A 24,853-nucleotide genomic window follows, 5' to 3' on the forward strand; every position below is an offset into this window, starting at 1 on the left:
CACCCCCCCCCCCCCCCTCGGCGGCGGCGGCGGCCCCCAGGGCACGGGAGGCCGCGGACCGTTGCAGCAGCTGCGTGACCACGGTACGACCGGACCGTTCTCTTGTTCTGCCGCCGGGAAGGCTGAGGCGACGCTACCTGCTAAGCGCGGCACCGTGAGGCGGTAACGCCCGTTACAGCGCGTTGGAGAATAACGACGAAGGCGCTTTGCTCGCGGCAGGTGACGTGTCCAGCAGGCAGTACTGCGCTCTTCGCGGACCTCGCCCTGTTTTAACCGGAGAGCGTGACTGAGGCGGACGTTACTGCCAGAGCAGACCGAGCGCCAGCCTCGCTGCCATCCTCTCCGGGGCGGGAGAAGCGACACCACCGCCTGAGGCGCGTCGCTGGCGCCGCAGCCCTTCCCTGCGCCACCCCAGTTCAACCAGCAGCCGCTTCAACAGCTTCACCTTTAAGAAATCAGCTCTGTAAGTGAAATGCCATTTGTTGGTACCTTCCTGGCCTCTGAATTGCTTTTAAGGAGATCATTAACTGTTTTAATTTAGCATTATTTTCTTGTCAGAATTTCCTTCACTGCCTACATGGCAGCTAGATAAACGCTCTTTAGATACTGTCCACATAAAGCATTTTACACCAAAGAAATGTGCTTAATGATCATATAAGGCTTTAAAAAAGATCTCCAAGTACTTCACAAACATTAAACTGGTGGAAAGTACATTACACAGAAGTAAACCAAAAGAAAGGTTCAGTGACTTGCCAAAAATCATGCAGTGAATCAAAACCAGCTGGAAAAGTAACATAACTGCATGTTCTCACTTCTCTTCAAATTGGTAAAAGACACTGTGGAAGGAAAAGCGCATTGTTTTAAAACAAAGCATAATGTCCTGCAGGGAATTAATCAATTTTTATTCACGGGGGCAGTTTATCTCACCCTCTGCCCAATGTGACAGATATAAGCTCCTCTGTAGGAAAAAAAAAAGTCTTAAGAGTTGGGTTACTTGAAAACAGAGCACGTTCCACAGAGTCAGTCTTAAACATAAATAAATAAATAAATAAATAAAATCTCTCTCCTGCAACACTAGAAAACTTATTTTTAAATCTGAGATACTGGATCAGAAAACCGTCATAGAAGTCTGAATGGAATTAAGCCTGAGAGAAATATTGTTGCAGGTCACTAATTTTAAAAGAAGAACATGAGTCAGAACAAGCCCAGAAACTTAGCTACTATCAAGCCAGTTCTACTACAGATGGTTAGTTTGGGCAATTCAGCCAACAGAAATTTGTGTAATGAAAGTTATCACGTTCATTTTTTTTTCTGAATGTACATACTAAATATAAAAATTTCTCGTTTACCTTGAAATTATCTTGGTAGCTCTAGAAGAGTTACATACCCAGATAGCATAATTGTTTTGTTACCGATTTCCGTCTTTAGCTCTCAAGTTTGTTAAATCTAAAACATGTAGAAAAATACAATGCAAGTATAATAAACAAAGTCCCCATTGCCAATAGTTCTGCATGTTACAAAAGAACAACAGGCCCTCAGATGTCTGTGCCCGCTCTTAGTTGCGCAGCACCTGTGACCTAACTGTGGTTAGAAAACAATGGAAATTGTATAAAAAGAGTTAGGAAAAAGCTTTAGACCTCTTTTAAATGAGATATGTTTTGTCCAAGCTGACTACTACTTCTGATTTCCAGCTGCTTGTACAGCATCTAGTCTATTTGAAGAGATGCCAAGAGACAAAACCGATCCCACAGTCACAACCGGAAGGTTCTTCACTGACCATCATGAATGGTACTTAAAAATAAGGGTTTGCAAGTTTGTCAAGAAATCCTCCAAATTAAGAAGGTGTGCTCCCTTTGCTCAGAAAGGAAGAGAGCACACCAGAGAACTTTTCCTCTAAGAAAACAGACAGGCAGAAACATTTACAGGAGATAAGGTTAGCAAAAGAAGGAAAAGTAAGCATATTTTTGTAGCAGTGAAATCCCATCTTACATGCCATGCTGTTCTCTATGAAGACAGTACGATGGCGTTTGCATGATTCAGACTTGCCATTCCTATATAATTAATTCTTGTAAATTTAATTTCATCAAAACACTAATGAGAACAGTGGCTGCTAGTGAGCAAAGCAACACACTGGTAATGTGAAGTTCAGAGGGGTGAAAAATTACCTCACCGTCACAGCTTGCAGTAGCTATAATCTCTTCAACTTTCCCCGCTGTTGAGCTGAATGAGGATAGGAGCTGAGAAATACAACTATGTATCCCTGCTAATATTCTTCTAACTTTTTAGAAAACTTAGATTAGATCTAGTATAGGGATAAAGTATTAATCAGAACGGAACTGGAGACAAAAACAGTGGTTTTGCATCGAATAAATGGTTTTCTCAATAACTTAAACATACTCGTAAGAGTATTACAAGCCTACTATTGTATGTTCAAAACTGATAAATCTTCACATCTCTGGAACACATCAGTAAACTTTTTTTTATTCAGGTTTTCAGAAAGGTGACAAAAAGCAAAGCAATGAATGGGCCAGCGGTGGAGCGGAGAGCAGAATGCAGGGCTGCCCGTCGCCCGTATGCGAGTGTTTTATTCTGGATGAGAACAGTTCTAACAGGACTTTCACAAAGAAAAGTAGTATACTGAACAAGATCTTTTGGGAAGGGCAACAGAAACAAGAATTTCATTAAAAAGGCACTGTCCTCTTCTCACAGTAGTACACTCAGACGTTCTTCCCCTAGAGAGGGAGTATAATGGCAAGGGGGAATACAAAACAAGGCTCCAAGACCCAAACACGGCAGGCCTAATTTACAAGCAAATAAAAATAAGCATTACTTGCTGAGAGAGCTATAGGCACTGGGGTCGCACGGCTCTGCAGCACTCACCTGTAATTGTTCTAGTTTCTGCAGAGTAAGGATTATGTCTCTTGCCCTTCTCCAGACCAAAGATCCAAAAAAGAATGCTTTGAAGTGTCAAAAGGTTTTAAGAAACGTTACACAAAACATTACACGTATCTATATACGTTATCATGAGCGTTCAAGCTGTAACAGGAGTAAGTAATGGGACTGCCAGAAAGGGGTCAAATACTAGGCAGCCAAATGGTTGCACCATGAGGTGTTATTTACATTCATTCAAATAGGTTTTGCCTGGCAATTGCTTCAAGTTACCATTAGAAGGCCAGAATAAGAACTTTATGTTAAATGCAAGACTCCTAAAATATTATTTAAAATATTCCTGTAAACGTGGGATCTGAAGTATTAAAATCGCCAAGAAAAACTGGTTTGCAAAACAGTTTTTTTATTGTATCCGTGCCACACACACTAGTGAAAAATAACACTCCTAAAAAAAGAAAAGAAAAAGAATGCTACCTCTCCACAACATTTTTTTTAAATAAAACTTCAAGTACTCTTACATTAGTACAAAAAAAAAAAAAAAGTCTGATCTATCTGCCCCAACAGGCCACCACAACACACAGTAGATAAAACACAGTGGTTACAAATGTCTTTTTTGTTATTTCTGTGGCAAGGCAAATGGAGGGAAATGTTTCTATGAAAAAATATTGTGTTCTTAGGAAATCGTCACAATTTTATTCCACATGGATACAAATGATTATACTTGAATTTGAGGCCTTGGTGGCTTGAAATTATATAACAAAATAGAAAAATGGAAAACTAATATCCCCTACACCCTGTTTTAAAGGCAGGCACTACCAAGATTAAGGAGACTCCACAGTGTTGGTAGAGGATAATTACTGTACAAGCCATATAGCTATAATTACCTTAAGACTAAAATAAAATGCTACCGTCCTCCTAAGGCATAAACAATAATGTCTGCAAACAATATGTACACATCATACATATTTAAAACAAGACTTAATATAAACAATAATGAACATTATATACATATGTCTCAATTTTTCTTCACTGTCTTGAAATACAATTTAACTACACAAGTGATGCAGCAACATATATATAAATGTACTTGTAACTCTACAGTAAAGTTTAATTTTTAGTGCCTTCACAGCACATCAGTGTAAACAGTTTTACTTGGCTTTGTTTTATATTTTAAAACATTCCTTGTTGTATTTTCAAGATTTAAAGCAATTTTCTAATTCTTCCTTTTCACAGAAAACGAAGATTCTGGATGCTGTATAATCATAAATAATTCATAAAATTAAATACATTCACTAAAAAATAAACTACAAAGTAAAAAAATGAAAAATAGATATTTATTGAAAGGGAAAAGAGAACCATTTCCCCGAGTAGAGCTCTGGTGGTTGAATATTCAGTGCGTTTTGATATATTTTAAATTGCTATTGCACTATAACACCCCTTTCTTTGAAATTCTTTGGGTGTACTTCCCTGTTCTACCTAAATTAGTTTGATAAAACAAACAAACCAATAACCAAGGGGCCATGGTTGCTGTAAGAGTGAAGCCTTTAGAACGAGTATCACTCTTCCGTGATATCTTTTAAGAAAAAATAACCAAAAAAAACAGTCATTAGTTATGCACGTGCCTTGCACTTTTGTGTAAATACAGTTCACATTGCTGGTCTCATCAGTCCTCATTTAGAGAAAAAAAATGGATTCTGATAACTTCAGCTCACTTTGAAAATCTCTGTCCATTTTTTTTCAAAATATTTCCTCATGTTGTGGCCAGCCCTGCCTATGTCAGAATCATCTTCATTAAAGGTTTCACAGTTGTCAAAAACAAGCCTGACATCTAGCGAAAACGCTTCAAGATTCGGGTACCTGAAAGAAGAAAAAAGTAAATTATTTTGGGAAGACTGGGAATCAAAGGGGAAAAATATTTTAACTGTAACAAAAACAACTCTACAAACAACCAATGCATTTACCACTAACCACAGACTATTCAATGAACGCTCTGCATCTTTTTTTTTTTTTTTTTTACACTTTTGACATTTCTAATTTAAACATTTCCAAGAAAATGAACATCAGTGTAAGTAATAACCCTCTCATCGTTGTATTTGTTATTTGCATCAAAAACTTTGTAAGGGAGAATTTCAAGCCTGTATTGAGAAACAAACTATTTTTTAATTAACTTTCCCCTGTCAACAATTTTCTAGTTAAAATGCTATGGGAATATTCCATTTATTCCTCTCTTCTTGGGCTCAAGTCCTTTCCAAACAAGTGTTCAGTACACTCACACTTACCTCAAAGAGGCACAATCAGATATACAAAAGGCTGCCATGATCAATCCTGTAACACTTTCTTTGCTAATCTTTCTTATCCTGAACATACAAGGCCCAAATAGTGATCAAATATTCACAGAAATTATTAAAAAGCCAGTAAAAGGCAGAAGTCTACAGATATCAATGAGCATGCCTGCAGCATTTAAATCTCAAGCTCATGGGAGAAAAAGCCTCAAGAGGTGAAAAAGTCCTTTGTACCGTCCTAGGAAACTGGTTTGGTTGGAACTGATGGATGCTCGCGCTGGTCCATCTTTTTTTTTTTTTTTTAAATGGATAACAAAATTTTCTTTGGTGGGGGGGGAGTCATCAGAGTACAGAGGGATGCAACAAGGAGGGATGTGATAGTGGAACAGAACTGAGATTCCTTACATAAAATTTGTATAGGAATAATTTTTTTTTTCCCCTTTTTGTTGTGCAATCTAATTCCTTTTATTCCAGGACTATAAAATGACTAACCTCCATTACTGGAATGTTTTCTAGTTTCCCACAGAAGGGATACTAATTCACTCCATAGCTACAACATTACTTAAAGGGATTCCATTAGCTTAAAACTCATACACACAGTTTTTACTTACAAGTAACCATACTAAGATGCCTCAATGAAAAAAGAAAAAAAAAAAATTCCCTTTGGTTTTGTACATTTGACCTGGAAGTTTTATTATTTTTCAACAGAAGTCAGCCAGTTCCACAGGTTCCCCACCCGACATGCTCTTTCACTTAGGTATGGCAAAGAGAAAAAAATTATAAAGTTACGATTTTTTATTTTGACCACAAGTTATCAGAGAAGTGCCAGAACAGACAGAAGACCAAAACACCTTTTAACTAATTAAAAGAAAATACTGATTTTTCAAGTTGATATATAGCCTTGTAAATGTTTGCAGTACGTTTAAAAAAGATTTTTAAATGTACATTAAAATTTACAGTGGGTTTACTTACTGTCCACTACTTAGCTTGTCTCTAATGGTGGAAAAGTCCATAGGTTTTTTAATAACTTTCTTATAACCAGGAACAAGTTTCAAGTTTACAGGAAGTAAGAAAGGCCATGCATCTTCATGAGTTTCCAATTCTGAGAGGATCATGCTGAATAAAATAAGGTTTTAAATGAGTATTTTAAAGCTGTTCACATATTCACAAAGGCCGGTCCTGTTACATAAATTCACCCAGTTCTGTCAATCTGTTCACTTTATAAAGGCACAGTCCTGTATTCTGTCCTGTGCAAAGCTCAAAACAATGCCAGACATCTTAACTGAGCATTCAAAATAGCATTTAGTTCTCTCCAAGCCACCTATTTAAGAAACGAAATTTTAGTTATCGTTTTTAACATTCTGAAAGAGAAAACACTTTTGCATCTTCCATACTTTGATCCTCAACATAATCCGTTGATGGCTGCTAGTAAAATGGGTGCTAATACTAGGTTCCCAAAAACTGTGACCAGGTTAAACTGTGTCACTCCGGCTCACCAGCAGCGCAACAAGAGAAGATGCATCCCTACCACCGTCTCTTCCTCTGCGATGCAACAACGCCCTTTGGACATGGAAGACAGTCAATTCCGAGACATTTTAGGAAGCTGTCAGCAGCTCTCTCTCAGGGTCTTCCAACTTGTGGAAGTGCACGGAGGAGTAGGAGATGTCACAGACCACATGCTATCCAGAAATACACTCTCCTCTTGTGCTTCACTGCCAAATGTTAAATCCTTAGTATCTACAGTGAAATCATCGTGAACTGCTGTGTGAATACATGATAGGGAACAGGGTTCTTGTGACCTCTCTTTCCCAAAAAACACAGACAAGAAGAATTAGGCACTACTTGTTTCAACAAGGTTTACCCAAGTTTAGAATTTGTTGCTCTACAAACAAGCAGATCGTACCTGCAAATAGTCAGGTCCTTGGAGTCATCTCTTTTAGGTTTCTTAATAGGAGTGACATTTTCTTGCTTTAGTTGGCTTACAGAGACGTTTTCATCCATTTTTCTTTTTTTAGGGTCCATTTTGCCTCTTTTTAAGAAGCCGCTTGTAGTTGCAGAGTCTTCATCCTCTGTATCTCCCACTAAAGATAATTTCCTGCCTCTCTTTTGTTCATTACTTTTTTTCCCTTTGATTTGAAGTTTTTTCACCTTTAGAGTCTGACCGCTTGCCTACAACAGAGAGAACTGAAATAAGCAATAACGAAGAAATTACAGTAACCTCTGTGTTACTGAACCATAGCATAAAACCCATGAAGATCAGATGAATGGAAGCACCAAAACAATTGAGATGTTTAATGACTGAGATTACTTACTTCCTGTTGCTCTCTAAAGGCAAGCAAGGATTAAACATCCACATGACTAGTGATGTAGGTTTCCAGTTTGTGACAGTATATAAGCACCTGACTTTCAAACGGGTAGTACCTTGGATTAAAACAGGCTGGCCTATTTTTAGGCAAAGTAGTTGTCCACTCCTAAAAGATCGATGTAACCACAGATGCAATAATACATTCATTTTCTAACAACCAAATTATTTTCAAGATATGGAAAAATGGATTTTTTTTTTTTTAAAGTCAGGGGAGTAGAGGGATCATTAGTTTAAAGATTAAAAGCTAGATATGAAAGATACAAATACCTTGACTTCAAGATAACTAGAGAACATAAAAGGAGCATGAAAATTTGAAGAAGGCATAAACCAAATGGAAAGGAGGAAAAGTATTTAATCTAATACAAAGGTATTTAACAACAATTAAATTAAACTAAGAAAGAGTACACGTAAGATGAAAACATTAACAGTTCCTGACAGCAATGTCAGTTTTTAATGTGGACCAATGTGCTAAAAGAAATAGATAGAAAGCTATTATTTGGGGATTTCAAAACTACCCAAGCAAAAGACAGTCACACTTGTTATACAAATGTCTCAACTGAAAATGGTTATGAGTAATAGGAGACATACACAGTCTTTTTTTCTCTCAAATCTACTGAGATCTATTAAAAAAAAAAAAAAAGGCAACAGTAAGATATGCTGTACAAAATGAAAGAAATGATACTAACACTATTTTTACCCCGTATTTGTTTTTAAACACTACCTAAAACATTGGTCAACATTTATGACAATAAAGTTCTAAAGATGAATGCGGAAAAATATTCCTAAAGAGAGAAATACGGAGTTATGATATTGAATCAGCAAGAGAATTCTGTACCTATTTACATGAAAAATTACAGTTTAAGACAAACTAAATTGTAGCTTTTACTTACCATGAGAGTCCAAGTTATTAAAAACGAAACAAAAAAGCACTACTCACCTCCTGTTATTTAATGGCAGTCCACCATAAACATACAGATCATTCTTATGGTTTTAAAAAGTGCTGGGAGATCCCAAACTCCAGCATGTACAAAAAGGCCAATACACGTAACTTCACCTTTAATATTAGTATTACCTTTGCTATGCAGGCAGGACAAAACCAGTCACCATCTGGAATAGTAGTGATCTTGGGTCTGTGGCAGTACGTATGACAGCCTTTATCACAACCATCACAAAGCAGCAGCAGTTCCTCATTATCTCCCTTTCGACAAATTTGGCAGTACTATAATACATGAAAAATTGCTTTAATTCAATTTTTGAACTTTGAAACACTGTACATAAATTTATATATATTTATATATATATATATATATATATATATATATATAAAAAATATACCTCCTCTCCAAACACAAAACCACTTAGAAAATTATTTCCCTTTCATTCGGAGTCTAGCGATGTAACAGAATACCTGCAGTAAGTGAGGAACTAATCTCAGGGCTAAACGTTAACACATCTGAAAAGCAATTCATTTTAAGATTGGTGTCCTATAGCATACAAAACTACAAACACCTTTTATATGTGATTAATGTCCATGGCAGGTGAAGGTATCTCACAGCCAAAATCACTTGGAGCACACATACTATCTCAGGGATTTTTTCTTCATTTATGCCCATGGCAGAAACCACAACTGGTCAAAAACGTCTGCCCTCAGGGTTGCGTGCGTAGGACCAGCAACCTTAGAGATTACCCTTGCTCTGGAAATCACTTCCTCTATAGTATAACACTGCCAAATTTGATAGCCTTTAGGAGGCGAATAAGCCCCTACAGTTACTCTCACTTAATGCTTTCGGTCAACAAGACGACATTCATTGTCGGTGCGCAAAGAACACCGATTAGAACTGCTCTTGCGCGCTGTCAAAAGTCGGCTACAGCTAGTTACTGGTAGTTCGTCATTTTAAGAATTTCGAAACAGTTAATTTCAACGTCCCTAAAAGGATTTGCAAGTACTGTAAGTTTGCATGTGCTTAGAAACACTGAAATCAACCAGAAAAGGCAAATTTAAAAGTAACTATTAAAGGCGGCTGTAGAAAAAGAAGTGCTGTAAAGGTGGTTCAGCATCAGTAAGGTCTGTTGGTACAGTTGCCTGAAATCTGTCGTCTTTTTTAATTACTACACATGTGAGTTATTTAATTAATACAAATAATTTGCATTTCAAATTACTACAATGTTTTCATATAATAAGCAGCAAGGATCTCATCCACAGCACAGCAGGAAATCACTGTGGCTGACCAAGTATGATACTAGCACTTCCTAAAACTCTTACTAGCCTAAAAATATCTAATGTAGAATCAATTTTCTTACACACTGTGACTCTGATATTCTTCTATATCTGGACTTCTTTTTCAGGAATGTAAAGATCCCCACATGTTTTCACCATATACCAATGTCTATCGTGTAATTCAATGCATAAAACATTTCAGGCAATTTGTGAAGTATGTAATTTGGTATCCAGAAAAAAACATATCTTGCAAATTACATTTACATGCCCTTTCAGCTGCTCCTACTAAATTTATAAACCCTTTGTTCTAAAGATACAGCCTTAATCTACAGTTTTTATCTAAATTATCCATTATCTGTATAAAGGATGGACATATATAGAGAGCTATAGATAGGTAAATATAGATATATTCTATACAGAACAGGAGGAAAAAAATAATTTAAAAAAATCACTTTTGCCAGCACCAGCACATAGCACTGGCAGTACCAAATCACATCATAAAGCTAACTGATCATAAAGCAATTTGAGGTCAATTTTAGCAGCAGTAGTTCAACAACTAGAGAAAGACCTTTTCACATTAACTGCTTTAATTACGAAAGTTCTTCCTATCACTACTGTAGCAGCGTTCCAGCTTCTATTTTCAGAAATCTGAGGTTCAAAAGTCCATGCAAATGTTGACACATGCATTTTGCATGCCTTCTTTGTGTATGCAGTTAACACAAGTGTATTTGTTAAGTGGGCATATGTACAAGGAAACAAATAGTTCAGCGTATCGGCTTACACACTTGCCCAATTTGCATGTGCAGGTGTGAAAAGTGTGCATGCAAAGAAGCCACACACACATTTGGAGCATCTCAACTTTCTGAAAAATGAAGTCCTTAATTAGACTATGTGATGCTGAATCTCCATAAAGCTCATGTCACGGATGAGATCAGAAATATTCCATCAGATAGAGTATCTTCCATCAGATGGAGTCAGAAACGCCTCTTTCTTACCTAAACGTTAATTACGAAGAGTAATCACCATCTTAAATAAAGCAACCAGTTACAAGGGCTTTTCATCTCAGAAATTTCTTGATACTGAATTTGGCACGAAGGGGATAATCTTTTCCATTAGGTTTACAGTAATCTATGCACAAAGTACAGTTTAACTGTATTATGTTTTACAGGCAGTAATAAAAACATTAATCAGGGTATCTTTAAGTGCTTACAGCGGGGAAACAGAATACAGCAAATTAATTTATAGTATTTTTTTTTAAATGAAAAACACTTACAACTTTCATAATAGATTTTTCCCATGCTATTGATTTCTGTAACTGCTGGATGCACAGAGCTACCTGTGCAGCACTGCGCGCTTCTGATAATGCCCTTCTCCATACCCTTAGCCCTGGAGCAATATCCTCTTCACTTCTGCATTGAAATACAGAGAAATTAAGTAGGTCACATCCGTGATTGCTGATGTTTAAACGTGGAACAATCATTGTAACATTGAAAGCCAAGCAATGACAAAACGTACACAGCCAATAAGTTTAAGGTTTAAGCAACTAAATTTGATGTAGTGCACAGACTGTGGCTACGTGCCTCAAAGCTTAGTCACAACCAGTTAAATGTAAGATAACTTTGCAAGATTATCAACAAACATAACAAAAAAAATATCTTTACAAAGCACCATGCAGAATAACATGATCCATACGGACCACAGACATACAAGAAGGTACATAGATAACAGGCAATAGAAAATAGGCTCCAATTAGCAAAGAAGCACAATAATTTTTCAAGTTAATCTCAATAACCTACCCGTCACCATCACCACTAATGGATGGTGCAGGAGCAGGGACAGTAACTGTGCCCACATTATCCAGTTTGATCTGAATGGTGGTACTTAAGGGGCTCTTCAGATACCTTCGCTCTATGTTCCGCTCCAAGTCAGCAAGCCTGGTTACAGCTATATCTAGAGGGTTGTCACTCTTCCGCTCTAGAGAGCTGGCACTGCCTTCTCCGCCTCCAGCGGAATCTCCATCGTGCTTCTTGTGCAATCTACTAATTGACTTATGTTCACAATATACCAAGTCTTCTCTCTCCGATGCAGGTTCAGGACACAGCCAGCCCTATGTTAATAGAAAGGTTTGCACATTTATTGGTTGCTGTTAACTTACTCGGCGTGTAAACAGAGGAGCCCTTTCATGGAATCACACTAAACAATGGAAGCGCTGCTTCCAGTGTATCTGTAGACACTCTTCCCAAAATAGCTAGAGAACTAAAGCCATTAATCAAAGCATTACCAGACTTTCTGAAAGGACCTACGGAACAGTCTGCACTCTTATCTCCTTCTGAGGCATTCTGTTCTGTCAGTCAAAATGTCAGAACAGATCCATCTGTCCTACAGGCTGGCTGGGACCACGTCCTAAACTTCAGGAGACAGCATCAACCGCACAGAAATAACATCCACCCCTAGAATGTACAACTGCCCAAATACTACATCTATACTATAACCAAACATGTAGAAGCTGATCCTACATTCACCTTGGGAAAGCCTCAGGTTGTGGTAACAGGCATTAAATTTCTTAACTCTTTCATGCTCACAAACGAGTATATCACATTTTCTCCACAATTCTACAATACTCAGGCAAAGAAGTATGATGAGCTCATAGGCTTTTCTAAAAGCACCAACAGCAGCAGAAACCCACAACATACAGAACTGCAGCACAAAGCATGATAACTAAGTGGTCCATGCAGGGAAAACTCTGCATGGAAAAAAGAGTTAACAAAACACGTATGGCGTTGCATGCTATAAAAGAACGCTCTTCCCGGTCTGCCACTCCGAGCATCGTCTTCATTCAGCGATGCAACTGAAATAAAATAATGCTTATCTACTGCTCCTTTTATGTCTGAAACACAAGTATCTGTGACACTGCTGCAGTGGATTTGTTTTATTTGCAGACCATTAGAGATGAATGAGAAGGCACTTATCAACAGCAAAAGGACTGCTACTATCTACTTCAAATTCTCACCACTTTAGTAATGTCATTGTAAAGAGAGATTTTACTTAAAGTTGGTTTTACCTTAACTTGCAAACTAGCTGATGCAACTCTCCTCTCTAGATCTTCCACCTGCTGAAGAATACCAAGATCCATCTCCATTGCTTGTTCTTCTACTGACCAGTTTTCAACAACATCTCGAGTTACCTGGTTATCTTCATTTTCATTTATATCAATAATTGCAACTGTATTTGAGAATCATATTTTATTATTTTAATTAGTATTACAACTTCTCTGAGTAAATTCAAGCTGATTTACCTGTAACTCCCATCAAATGTTGAAGAACTGCTATAAAAGATACCAATACACGTACTAAATTCTGTCGGTTTTCAAGCTTGCAATTTAAAGGCAGGAAGAGGAAGGGAAGGCTGAGCTGTAGTGTTATGGAGACAGAAAGAGCTTGAAAAGGTTACTAAAATTTAGTCAGGCCCCTAGAGCAATTTACATTACACACGGGACTTCCTCAGCCCTGTAACCTTCCAGAACGAGGCTGGTGAAAAGGCAATCTACAGGCAGTGAGAACCTTACCTTTTCTCTCTGGCTGATACTCTAACCCTGCGCATAAATACGTTCCAGACCCATCTATGTCAGTCTTCTTATGCCCAACCACCACGTATAGCATAAACGCCAATTACATACCATCCTTATTTTTGATGCAGGCCAGAGTGATATAATCCATGTGTTTCTGTATTTGCTTTTGTAAGGCCTTTTCTCTTATTCCCCTGAGATGCAGCACTTTAAGCAAAGATTTTAGGTCCTCGGGATCAGTAATCCTCCACCATCCATACTGCATTTCTAAATCAAGACAGGCATGTAAATTCTTTACGGACACTTTTAATGCGATCACAATCAGATTGGACAAATCAAATAGACATATTATGCAAAAATAAACTGGAAGAGTACAGTGGCACTGGAGCAAATTATCTATCAGACAGTTCCAGCTTATTGTTGTCTCATACTTACCTTCTGGTATGGGTTTGGGGTTAGGATAATCTACTGGCTTGGCTACTTCAACCGCTGTAGAGGGAGCAGAAGCTATTCTTTCAGTCTGTAGTGCTGGTGATTCGCTTTTACTTGTAGGAACGCTGGGTGCCAGGAACGAATTACCGTTCCCTTCTGACAATGCCAAACCCGATCCAAGAGCAGGTAAAGGAGATGAAAATGGAACGTTTGAAGTAAGAACTCCTGTAGGCCATCCACAGAACTGAAGTCCCATGATAGGTAATCCAGTCTTCATCTGCTACACAGAAAATATTTTTTTACAGTCACAACTACTATTATTGAGTCCTACCTGAATTATGATTAGGAGATGCTATTTTTAAAAGCACAATCAAGACATAAAGGAGGCCTTTACTCAGTTCTTGGACTAGTTTAAAGAAAACTAATCCAACACAAACATGTAATAGTCCTTACTAGGGCCCTGTGAATGCTTAAGGAAGAATAGTTTTTAAAGGGGTCATATTTCTGAAAATTAGTTTCTATTTATTCATCTGTTTTTCATTTAATGACAGCGGTCAACCCCTATAAGCCCAATCACATTACCAAAATGCGCGTACAAAACATCGATTTACTTCGGAATTTACCTATCTTTTAATTAAACAGCTTCCAGTACCATAAAAGTGTTTGTAAGACAAAACTGTTTATTAACCTCCAAAACGAGAAAAAATAAAAGAAACAAAGATGTAATGACAGCATTTTTGTGAAATAACTGGGATCAACAAGAATTCTGCCTAAATAAGCATGGCAAATTCAGACTATTCAAAATGAAATTATTTACTTACTGGGAGCGGTGACAATGCAAAAGGACTTAATCCCATTGGACTCTGTTGAGAGGTCGCTCCCAGAAGAGGGGAGGGAACAGGGGACGGCGATTTCGAGGGCGGATGCGGCTGAGGCATTAGGGAGGTTGCGGTAGCTGGTGTATCCGTGTGGGTGACTGACATGTCATCACAGGGGACTCTCGGTAACAGGCTGAACCACTGCCTGCTCTTTTCAGTGAGAGTCTTTAACAGCTGATCACTTGGAATTAGTGGAGAACTGTAAAACTTTCCTGGCCCACTTGCAATAGGACCAAAAAGATTACTAGAATCAGGCTTCTCGGTGCTGCTTTGCGAAACCGTGGGCTGAAGGCTGCAAAGAGCGTTTTTGGAGTTACTTTGATAAGACAATGTGCAGCCGTTTGCTGCACCGCCGTTAGATTTTTGGGACATAACGTCAGATTCAGGTGGCATTTTTGCTACCTCTAACAGTTTGCTTAGTTTTGAAAAAGACCCAGGCTTTTGTAAAAACAAATTAGTGTTGTCCTTTTCCTTCAGCTCTTTTTGCTCACAGTGAGTTGTACTTAAACAGTGTAATTTTTCTTCTGAGTTCTCAAATATCTCTTCCTTGATATGTATGCTTTCTGCTTTTTTTAACTTCTCTTTTTCTTTTGCAATTTCTTCTAGACCTACAAAACGTAAAAACTGTAAATGAAACATAACAGGCCAACTAATTTAGGCCATTTTAATCCTCTTAATTATATAAGCAGTAACTCCATTTTTTGCCTCCGTGCATACTAGATCACAGTGTCTTTTTTCTTCCCCCCCCCCCCCATGAAATCATTTCTCACTTTACAGAATACTTTGTAAAAGGAAGCAAACATCAATGCACATACAGATTTAAGTTCTGCTAAACACCTGGAAGAAAAATAACCTCAACGTATTTAACTTTGCTACAGGATTCTCCCTTTAGATTCAGGCACGTCTGAAGCCGTTTGCCAGTGTAAATTCTTTGGGAAGGACACATTTTTGCCAGCTTTCTTCTTGCAAAATTCACCACTGAGCACAGCATTATAAAAAAAACCCCGTATGTTTATATCAATAGACTATGACACTAATACCCTTGACATTTATGTTTGCTAAAGGCCACTTCATCAAACTCAGCCAACCACCAACAGGAGGACCAAAAATCCCATTGTGAAATCAAACATGCGCCAAACATTAAAACATAACCTTAAAAATATTTCTTTTTTCAGTAAAAGTCATTAACAATTTAGACTGTGAACCTTAAAGTCAAAAATCTTGACGGTGTAAAGGTGTTTCAGCCGCCTACACAACAAGATGACCGGGACTCTACAGACAGCTAAGCAAACAGTTGTTATTCAAAAGTCTAATGCCTAAAGCAATTTAAAATTCAAAAGCAGTTCATAGCAAAGGCCAGTTTCTTCAAATAGGTGTTAAAGACCTATCTGTTATGAATAAGAAAACCACTTTTCTGTGCTCTTTGCTCTGGGAGTCTTTCTCCAGCCATCTCTCTCCCACCCTTACTGTGATGCGAGGACTTACTCTAAGAGTCTTAAAATGGAAAAAAGGAGGGGAAAATGGCAGAAAAAGGGAGAGGCGGTAGAACATCCAGTATCACGGCTTCTTTCTTTATTTACAGCAGATACTGCAATTGCAAATAAATAAGGATTCTCTTTGTGGTTTATGGCTAGAACAGCCACAAAAGTTCGCTTGCTCCTTCTGGAAAACTGTATTTTCTACAACCATAACTAATTAAATAAAGCAGTATCTCCGCAGCGAAAAAATCAAAATGTGCCCACAGTTATGGTGTATTTCAAGGTGTAAACAATTTGAATGTCAGCATAAGAACCGAAATGACTACACAAAGAGGGAAGGAGGAGTATTTTTTAACTGGACATATCATTCAAAAGTTTGTGCTTTAAGCTTCAAACGCTTAGATAAAGGAATGAGAAATGAATAAACTACAGACTAGTTTACTGGACCAGGGCAAACTAAGAGCTAGGGGAAGAGGGAGTAACTGGGAGCTTAAAAGCCACGTACAGCTTGCTCTTCGGGAAGATGAAATTTTCATTAAGGCTACATCTGTATAAAAATAGGGGGTTGTCCTCAAGGTCATGGCTAAAATTTCTGTGTATGTTTTTCAACTATCTTCAGACAAGTAGTTGTGTTTCAATGGTTCTATCTGTGCATAACTTCTGAAGCGTTTGGCGATTCACTTCCTTAAAATATACTAAATACATTTTACTATATAGTGCACAATAAGCATGCAAGCGCTGCAGCATTTGACAGTTTACCTTCTCTATCCAGGTATTCGTGTACAAACCAGGTCCGAACATAGATCATAAAATAAATGCAGGAGAGGAGACATCGAAGAACAATTCCTTCAGGCTACCCATTACAAAAAGGTAACTTGAAGATCAGGATTAGATTTGTCAGACAAGTTTTACGGCTTATTTTTGAGGCCAAAACAGTGCTCAGATTTCACACAGTGCTGTAATGTTTTAGTTATTTTAATTAAGTATCTCTCTGGAATGGTGCAATTCTCTTGAGATCACATATTTCAGGGAGATTTTTGTCATCTTTGGAAAAAAAACTTTACGAGAGTAATGAGTTTTGGCTCCATTCAAATCAGAATCGGAGAGGATTTGTTCTGTGACCAAAAGGAAGGTTCATATTTAAAAATTCTAATATCCACAAAATATGTCAGATTAAATAGATTCTCTGCCTCCGTCCAATAAAGCGTGAGAAAACTCAATCACGATCGGTACGTAACCAGAAAACTAACAAAAATATATAAATTTTAACAAAAATAGTATTTGCTGGGTTGAAAGAACAATTACTGAGGAAAATACAGAGACTAAATCATATTACTGATGAGAAAACACAGTACTTCACCGTGAAAAAATAATTTTCACTTTCTGTTTCAGACACATATTTCAAATCTTCAAGCACAGAATACTCTGTGGATAAGACGAAAATCAATGTATTTTCATATATTCTATGGTCATCCTAGTTTCCATATGCAGAGTTTACTGCCACAGGGAAACGAGAAATAGTTCAGAAAAAGTAAAAAATATCACCTATATACAAATGTGAAAAGGCATACCATATGGAAATACAGTAACTCTAAACTTGCAAAATAATTCGCACTTCAAAAGAGAAATCAACACTCTCACAATCAGAAGGACATTATCAGAGGGCACCGTATCAACAGTTACGTTTTCTGAAGGTTACCTTATTTGCCCTTTGGCCGAAGTTTGTAAAGCCTGGAGTCCTTGACCCAAAATTATAGCCAACAGGGCCTGACAGTACGCTGTGGTATGACGCTATTCCTCTTACCTTCACCACTTTCCATTCCTTCCACAAAAATACCACCACACTGGGGCAGAATCCAATACCGGCGCCTGTAACGATCTTGACCAAACATCATTGAACGTAAACAATGTGAAGCTTCAAATAACTTCTTTCTGTACTGGCATTGTTGCTGTTTTAGAAAAGAAAAAGTACTGTAATTCAGTGGGAAAAAAATCCAGTCATTATAACAGAAAATATCTCCTTGCTGCCACACTGAACAGAAGTCATAGGATCACATGAGCAAGCTCTTTTACCAAAGATTTTTTTTTCCCGTGTGTTATGTGATATTTTACTCAGAACTGATGGTTTTACTTAGACAGCTGGCTTTAAATAATCAATTCAATCACTTCTTGATTTATTAGCTTTGCTTCAAGGACGCATTTTGCAGTGGTAGGACCTGTCTCGTTAACATTGACTCTCAGAGAACAACCGGCTCAGTGACTTCACCGAACAAGAGCAGCTGAAATCTCATCAATTACAACAACTGCTCTGTGTACAACAAATGGTACCCAGAGCAGCGCGGACAGCCAAACAGTGCGAGATACTGTAGCTTCTGATGGGAAACTAATGAGATATTTCAACCGGTTCAGAAAAAGATGAGAACAGTAATGTTTGAAATTAAATTCTGTTTTCAAACACAAATCGCTCTCTGAGGGGAGTCTAAAAGGCATTTTATTTCTTTTTCCTGCTAAATCGGCACTGTTGGAAGCCAGGTGTCACTCTGGACTGCTAGCTTTCTTGGAGTGAAAGTGAAACCAGGAGGCAAAGTCTGAAATGATGAATTTTCTAATACACAGATTAAACGAGTTACTAAAAACATGGGTCATACTGTAGCCCAGCCTACACCATTCTATCTTTTTTAATCTATTGTTTCTCTTACTAATGACATCCTGTCACTCCCCTTAAAATACGAAGCACAGATAGTTCTCTCTGTATTGGCTGGAACCGCAGTTGCAAACATTAGCCACTTGTAGGAGGGAATGGACAACTGCAATCGTATTTGCACAGTGAACATCCCATTGCTTCTTATATAAAAAGTTTAATTATCATTTTCTAAGACCAACAAACAGAAATGTAACAACTAGGTCTGGATAATAACAATGATATCAGGTTTTCTTGGGGAGATGTGTTAAAATATTACTTGACTCAAATTGCCTTTTGAGTCCAAACCACTACTGCAACAAACACATTCCTTGGCTTAAACTCACAATTTAGATGTCATAAAGATTAGCATCATTTCATGCTTTCATTAAATGAAAGTTCATCCTGTTTTCAATTTATCTTAAGAGGGATCACTGGAAATTAATGTACTACATTCTAACTGACAGCATCTAGCAATCAAATTTGTATTATAACTAAAAATAGAGGGAAATGTCTCACCTTGGTCAGTTTTTCAATCTGTTTCTCCAGTTCTTCAACACTTGCTGTCTGGTCTCCATCATCCTATAATCACCAAGTACACTGTCAGGCAAATTTACTTCAGGATAACACCATACTACAGCATCTTACTAATATTGCATTAGAAAAAGATGTAACAGAAAATGAGGTGTCAAATCAGAGAGGAAAATTCTATGAGGCTATCTACTATCTAGAATTCATATATTTAAGCAAACATTGCGTACATATGTCTAAGGGTAAAACGTAAAGCAGATTTTTTGCTTGTTGAACATGTTTAATTAGAAAAAAAAAATTTATCTTGAATCTTTTCACAGCATCCCAGATACATATGTAGGAGAGCAGCAGGCAGCCAGCTGATTTTGTTGAAAACATTCTTTTACCAGAAGAAATAATTGAGCTTGCAGATGAAACTTAAAACAATATCATTTAATCTTAGTTTCTATGTAGTTTTTGGATATTCAAGTTTGTTTCTAATGATTTTCATAAATCAAATAATGGAATCTGTCACAATCTTATCGATCAGTCTTTGGTCAGAGAGCACTCGCATCTTATTTCGATGTTTATAAGAAACTGCAGAGCTACTTTACATGACAAAAAGTCCTGGTATTAATCTTACTGATTAGGAACGCACCCATCATTAAAGCCTATGGCTCCTTCCTTCTTGACACAGTTAAAAATACGAGTAATTTCCATTTCAAGAGTTTTAATTATTTCAAGAAATTCTTTGGGAATAACAGGAAGTTTCCAAAGAATACAATCAAAATCCTAGGAGCTCCCAACTACGAATGCCATAAGATACTGGTCTTGTATTTCTTAGTGCTTTTACAAACGTACCAGAGTGCAGCCCTCTGAAATATCACATATAGCATGAATGCCATGCAACTTCCGGTACACCAGAAAATGATCAGGAAGCACTAAATCTTTTTCTTCAGAGAACTTTTCTCTGTGAAATGACCAGTGCATCAAAATATGAGTTTGTATTGTTTGCAGGGGAAAAAGATCATGGGAAGATGTGAGATTAAGATACCTTAATAGCAATTGTTTTTATTTCTTAGGTATTAATCTGCAAAATCCTTGTGTTATACCTCTTAGGTACTCTCTTAAAGTCATACATATTAACTGTACATGAAACAAATCCAGAACAGCAGCAAAAAGGGCATATTCCTGCCCTAGAGCCTGGTTTAGCGTTTGCAAAGATCTGAGTGCAAACCTCATGTTGCATACATACGTTGTTCGAGCAACCATGTCCACTACGCCCAAAAAACCTTACTTTTTCTTTCTATAAGCTAGCACAAACGGATCGTTTTCTGGCAGCGAGTGAAACAGTCAGTGCTAAAAATTCAGTACTTGGTATTCCTTGTCTCTTCCAGCAGGTTTTACCCAGTAGAAAACACTGTTAAGACTTCTACGGTGAGTCCTATGGGCACTTATACCAAAAATTCATTTTGACTGTAGCAGAGAAAATTCAGCTTAAATTCAGCTTCAGGCTAAACATATTTTAATAATCCTTCCTGTATTTTATGTGATAGACTAGTAAAATTTATCATTTTGTGATAAATGATCACAAAACCTCTTGAACAGAGAAACGTATTTTCTCCCATACTCACTAGCTTAGAAAAATTGTGAAAAAATTAAAACAGTAAGGGCACAGGCAAGCTTTATAATAGACATTTCCTACAATTTTACACTTCTTTACTGTCTTGTTAATTCATAAATGACCTCTACTCTCTCTCTAAGAGAGAACTGCAGTTGTGCTCATTTGCTGACAAAGCTGGGGCTCCCTGAATCTGGTGCAATCTGTCAGAATTTCAGGAAAATTAAAACTAAGCCAAAGGAAAGAAATAATAAAAACAAAAAACAAAAAAACCCATACCAGATAAGCCAAAAAAAAAAAAAAAAGAAAGAAAATACAGGAAGAAAAACTTATTCCAAAAACTTTAAAATATCAGTGATAAACTTCCTTTCTTCCTTGTTACTGTAATATTTTGGGAAAACCGTGCCATAATGCAGGGAAAGAGAAAGAAAATAGGCTTTAAATAGAATGGAACAGAATTAACTAGGTTAAAACCCCCCACCTCATCCTCACAAACTTCTGTCTTCTTTCCTTTTTTATCCTCTTTGTCCTCTTCATCCTCATCATCCTCATCTGCCTGATCATCGCTATCGTCGTCATCGTCGTCATCGTAATCACTGTCTCCCTTTCGTCTGCGTTTGCGGCCTGGCGTTGGTGTTTCCAAGGAGTGTTGCTCCTCTCCTATGTCACCACCTCCGGTAGCATCTCTCTTGCCCGTTTTCTTGGCATGAATGATTCTAAGCCTTGAAACACACGACAGGAAGTTGAAATTATGGAGTACGTTTGTGGCATAAATACATCTTTCTTCATATGTGATTGAAAGTAATTTTAGATTCAAATTAGCTCTTCTGTTCTACAATGACATTCTGTTATCTCACGCTTTATTGCCATTAACCAACAAGAAAAAATCAGGTTAATAAAAGAAGCCTTAAACCCCTTATTCAGTTCTGCATATTATTTCCATTTCTCCTGGGTGAATTCTACCGAGTAACTGCTTAAAAGAAATGTAACACAAGATGAGTTTTTAAGTCAGGACAGCTGACTAGAGAAGAGAACCATTTCAAGTCCTTTGTCTACTGAACAACCTTTTGTTTCACACATACCTTTAAAAATTCTGTCACAAAACACCTGTCTCAAAAAAAAAAAAAAAAGAAAAAGAAAAAAGCAAAAATCCTAACTCAGAGCACAAAAGTTTTACAGTCGTACGGCCAACAGCAAGGTTGGCTTAAAATCTGAATTACTGATTTTAATGTGTTTCTATTTTATTATACTAATCCTTCATTTCAGTATAGTGCTTTGGCTGACCTTTTCATTCTAGGACAAACTTTCTCTTCTGTGAAAGCTTAACTGCCTAAACTGCTAGGAGTACTCAGCTCTAGGAGTTACTCATTTCTTCCTTTTATGAAAGAAAAAGGAAACTTACATACCAGTAATTATGGTTGTTGTAGACCCTTCTTCTTCTACAAAAATCCTATAAGACAAGATTCCACACAGCAAATATTATAGTTCCACCTATCAGGAAGCTAGCAGGCAAACATGCTGAATCACAGGAGGTATAAATAGCCAGGCCTAACCAGTCATTTATAATGCAGACCAAAAATGCAACTGCCTTAGAAGAGATTCATAAACACGTGCAGAAAAGACAAAGATTTTGTAAGAGATGGCTGGAAGAAGGTAGGATGGGAAAAGCAGAACGGTTACGACAAACACAATTACCAGTATGTAATTTTCTCTTGTCGCACTTCTCTCTCTTCCCATCCTACAAAACAATATTCCATACAGCAAGTGGCTACTAACATGATGAGTGTTGCAAAAGTACCGAGCTCTTGGCAGAAGAGCGCTGACAAACGCATCAGCCGTCCGCAACGCCGGCGCACCGAGCCAGCGCTCAGCGGCGCAGGCTGAAATGAAGCTGGTGCTGCTGAACTGGCGGTAGCACTTCTTGAAAAGACTGTTAGCAGGAAATCATCAAGGGGGCTTTTGTTTGCTTGAAAACAGTATTTTTGTTAATGCAGTGGAGGATTTGGAAAGTTTTACACTTCCGGTTTTCCAACAGAAACACAGATTTTTATAGCTATTTTAGCTATTTAAGATACTTGGATTAAATACATTTTCTCAAGCCTTTCAGTGGCTTTGAAAGTAAGTACCATTTTCAGCTGTGGCGCCAAAAGCCTTAGTCGTACTGAACATCAATACTATTCAAGCTTCCACTGAGTTACTTAAGGATTTTGTTTTTGGTTTGTGTTTGTTTGTTTTAAGTTATCCTTTTTACTAGGATAATTTCACATCACCAAATCCTCATCACCTGGACTGGAAATTCCTGCCTACGTACAGCAATTAACACTCAAACAAAGCTACCGCTCCATGTCACTGCTGTGTGACTGGACAACCTCAGAGACAAATCAAAGATCACCTGGAAGACAATTCAATTCAGTCAAAAACTAGCAGGTGGAAGTGCAACAACAAGCAACCGCAACTCCTCCATACTCCGGCAGGGCAGGAGAACAAGCAAGAAGGCTTTCCTTGAAAGTAAACGCAGCGATACAACGCCGGCAAGTACCAAAGGAGCCTGCTTGACACTACAAATGAAAAGGATGGAAACGAATCAAGGACGCTCTGACAGCGCCACAACATCAGAAGGCAGCCATCCGCATCCAGCGACGCGCAGAGGCAGCGCCCCATGGCCGTGTAACTTAGCAGATGTTCCAATATGTCAAAAGGTGGCATAATTTCCTTGCTGCTACCTGGATATATGGCTCATTTAGAGCGGAAAACCTTCAGAGAGGAAAACTGCTTCATCTTCCTCTTATACGCCAAACGGACTTCTGTAACTGCTGCGAGCACTAAAAGGTCTACTGGCCTAGAAAGAAGAGCAGAGCAGGCGGCCGGCCCGTTACATACTCAGGTATGCACCGTAAACCTACTCTAATCTAACCTGCAACGTTTACCAGGTTATGGAAAGAGGATTCACCTTTTGACCAAATTTTCAAGCCTCCCTCGTAGCTTTTACACATAACTCAAATATTAAGTAGCAGCAAGGTAAAGAAATTCTAAACCTCAGACCCTTTGTACATACTTCAGCTTGGGCCTCAAAATATATTCCAAATCAGAATTTCCAACTCCTACCCAAACTCAGGGTGTAATTCCTATCACACAACGATGCTCCTGATTTACCATGATCATTTACAGCTGAAATGGCCACATAGGAAAGGAATTACAAAACAAAGAGGGTGCCATAATAATGGCACATTAAAAAGAACACCCCTGCAGTGGAAACCTTATTCTGCAGTATGTCAAGGTTTTGTAAAGAAACAAATATTAACCAGTCCTTCAAGTAGCTACACCTTATTTTTGTTCCCTTTACATTGATCAAGCTACAAAAAAGATGTCGGGGAGAAGACACGTAATGGAAAAAGAGAAGCTTAAGCTATGGTATCTGGTAACAAAAGTAGCTCCATCACCCCAGGTCGAGACAGTCTTCTGACAACTGCTGTGATACAGAAAGCACAAAGAAAGATTAATTGATCTGATGAGATGGATGTCATTACAGAAATGACGGTTACTATCAAGATTTATAACTAAATGTCACAGAGAAAGAATTAGATGCAGCCTCTCACTGACCATCAAACCACTAGAAAAAGTAGCGCAGGCAACTCAGAATTCAGTTTCAGACCATAAATATTACACGTATCCAGGAATTTTGTTAAATATGCTAGGCAAACAAAGAAAAGCCTGCCTAGAGGCTGTAACACAATGACTCTTTCTTCCAACCTGGGATTTTAATGTTGTTTTTTAAACCTTATCAACACAGTGTTCCATGTTCCTTTTTTTCCCCAGTGTCCAGTTCAGGAAGCCAGTAACACAAGCAATGGGGAGGTAAGCAGAGAACATAATCTATTAGTGAAAATTCCCCTTCTGACAGAAGTAGAATCTTTTCTCATGCCACTTTAAGATAT

At 37.9% G+C, this 24,853-nt stretch overlaps 1 protein-coding gene and 1 long non-coding RNA gene across 35 annotated transcripts in view; one reads left to right on the forward strand and one right to left on the reverse strand.

Moving 5' to 3' along the window:
• Positions 1 to 10: 10 nt before the first annotated feature.
• LOC104138764 (uncharacterized) lies at positions 11 to 3,272 on the forward strand. The gene is made up of 2 exons (XR_692982.2): positions 11 to 463; positions 2,489 to 3,272. It is a non-coding gene; the product is annotated as an uncharacterized lncRNA (long non-coding RNA).
• BAZ2B (bromodomain adjacent to zinc finger domain 2B) overlaps positions 3,273 to 24,853 on the reverse strand; it is a 158,820-nt gene continuing 137,239 nt past the window's right edge. For 23 of the 34 annotated variants that reach the window (XM_068949519.1, XM_068949534.1, XM_068949532.1 and 20 more), the window contains 13 exons: positions 21,400 to 21,640; positions 19,307 to 19,369; positions 17,912 to 18,056; positions 14,573 to 15,237; positions 13,755 to 14,031; positions 13,431 to 13,586; positions 12,816 to 12,976; positions 11,551 to 11,861; positions 11,028 to 11,163; positions 8,609 to 8,755; positions 7,075 to 7,340; positions 6,144 to 6,287; positions 3,273 to 4,746 (listed from right to left, as the gene is read on the reverse strand). In XM_068949519.1, coding sequence (XP_068805620.1) covers positions 4,593 to 4,746; positions 6,144 to 6,287; positions 7,075 to 7,340; positions 8,609 to 8,755; positions 11,028 to 11,163; positions 11,551 to 11,861; positions 12,816 to 12,976; positions 13,431 to 13,586; positions 13,755 to 14,031; positions 14,573 to 15,237; positions 17,912 to 18,056; positions 19,307 to 19,369; positions 21,400 to 21,640 — 2,866 coding nt within the window. In that variant the 3' untranslated portion in view covers positions 3,273 to 4,592. Of the gene's footprint in view, positions 4,747 to 6,143; positions 6,288 to 7,074; positions 7,341 to 8,608; positions 8,756 to 11,027; positions 11,164 to 11,550; positions 11,862 to 12,815; positions 12,977 to 13,430; positions 13,587 to 13,754; positions 14,032 to 14,572; positions 15,238 to 17,911; positions 18,057 to 19,306; positions 19,370 to 21,399; positions 21,641 to 24,853 lie in introns of those variants that run through there. The other 11 variants (XM_068949517.1, XM_068949515.1, XM_068949511.1 and 8 more) reach the window with 6 other exon arrangements.

The sequence above is a fragment of the Struthio camelus genome, chromosome 6 (assembly GCF_040807025.1).
Source record: "Struthio camelus isolate bStrCam1 chromosome 6, bStrCam1.hap1, whole genome shotgun sequence".
Taxonomy (NCBI): domain Eukaryota; kingdom Metazoa; phylum Chordata; class Aves; order Struthioniformes; family Struthionidae; genus Struthio; species Struthio camelus.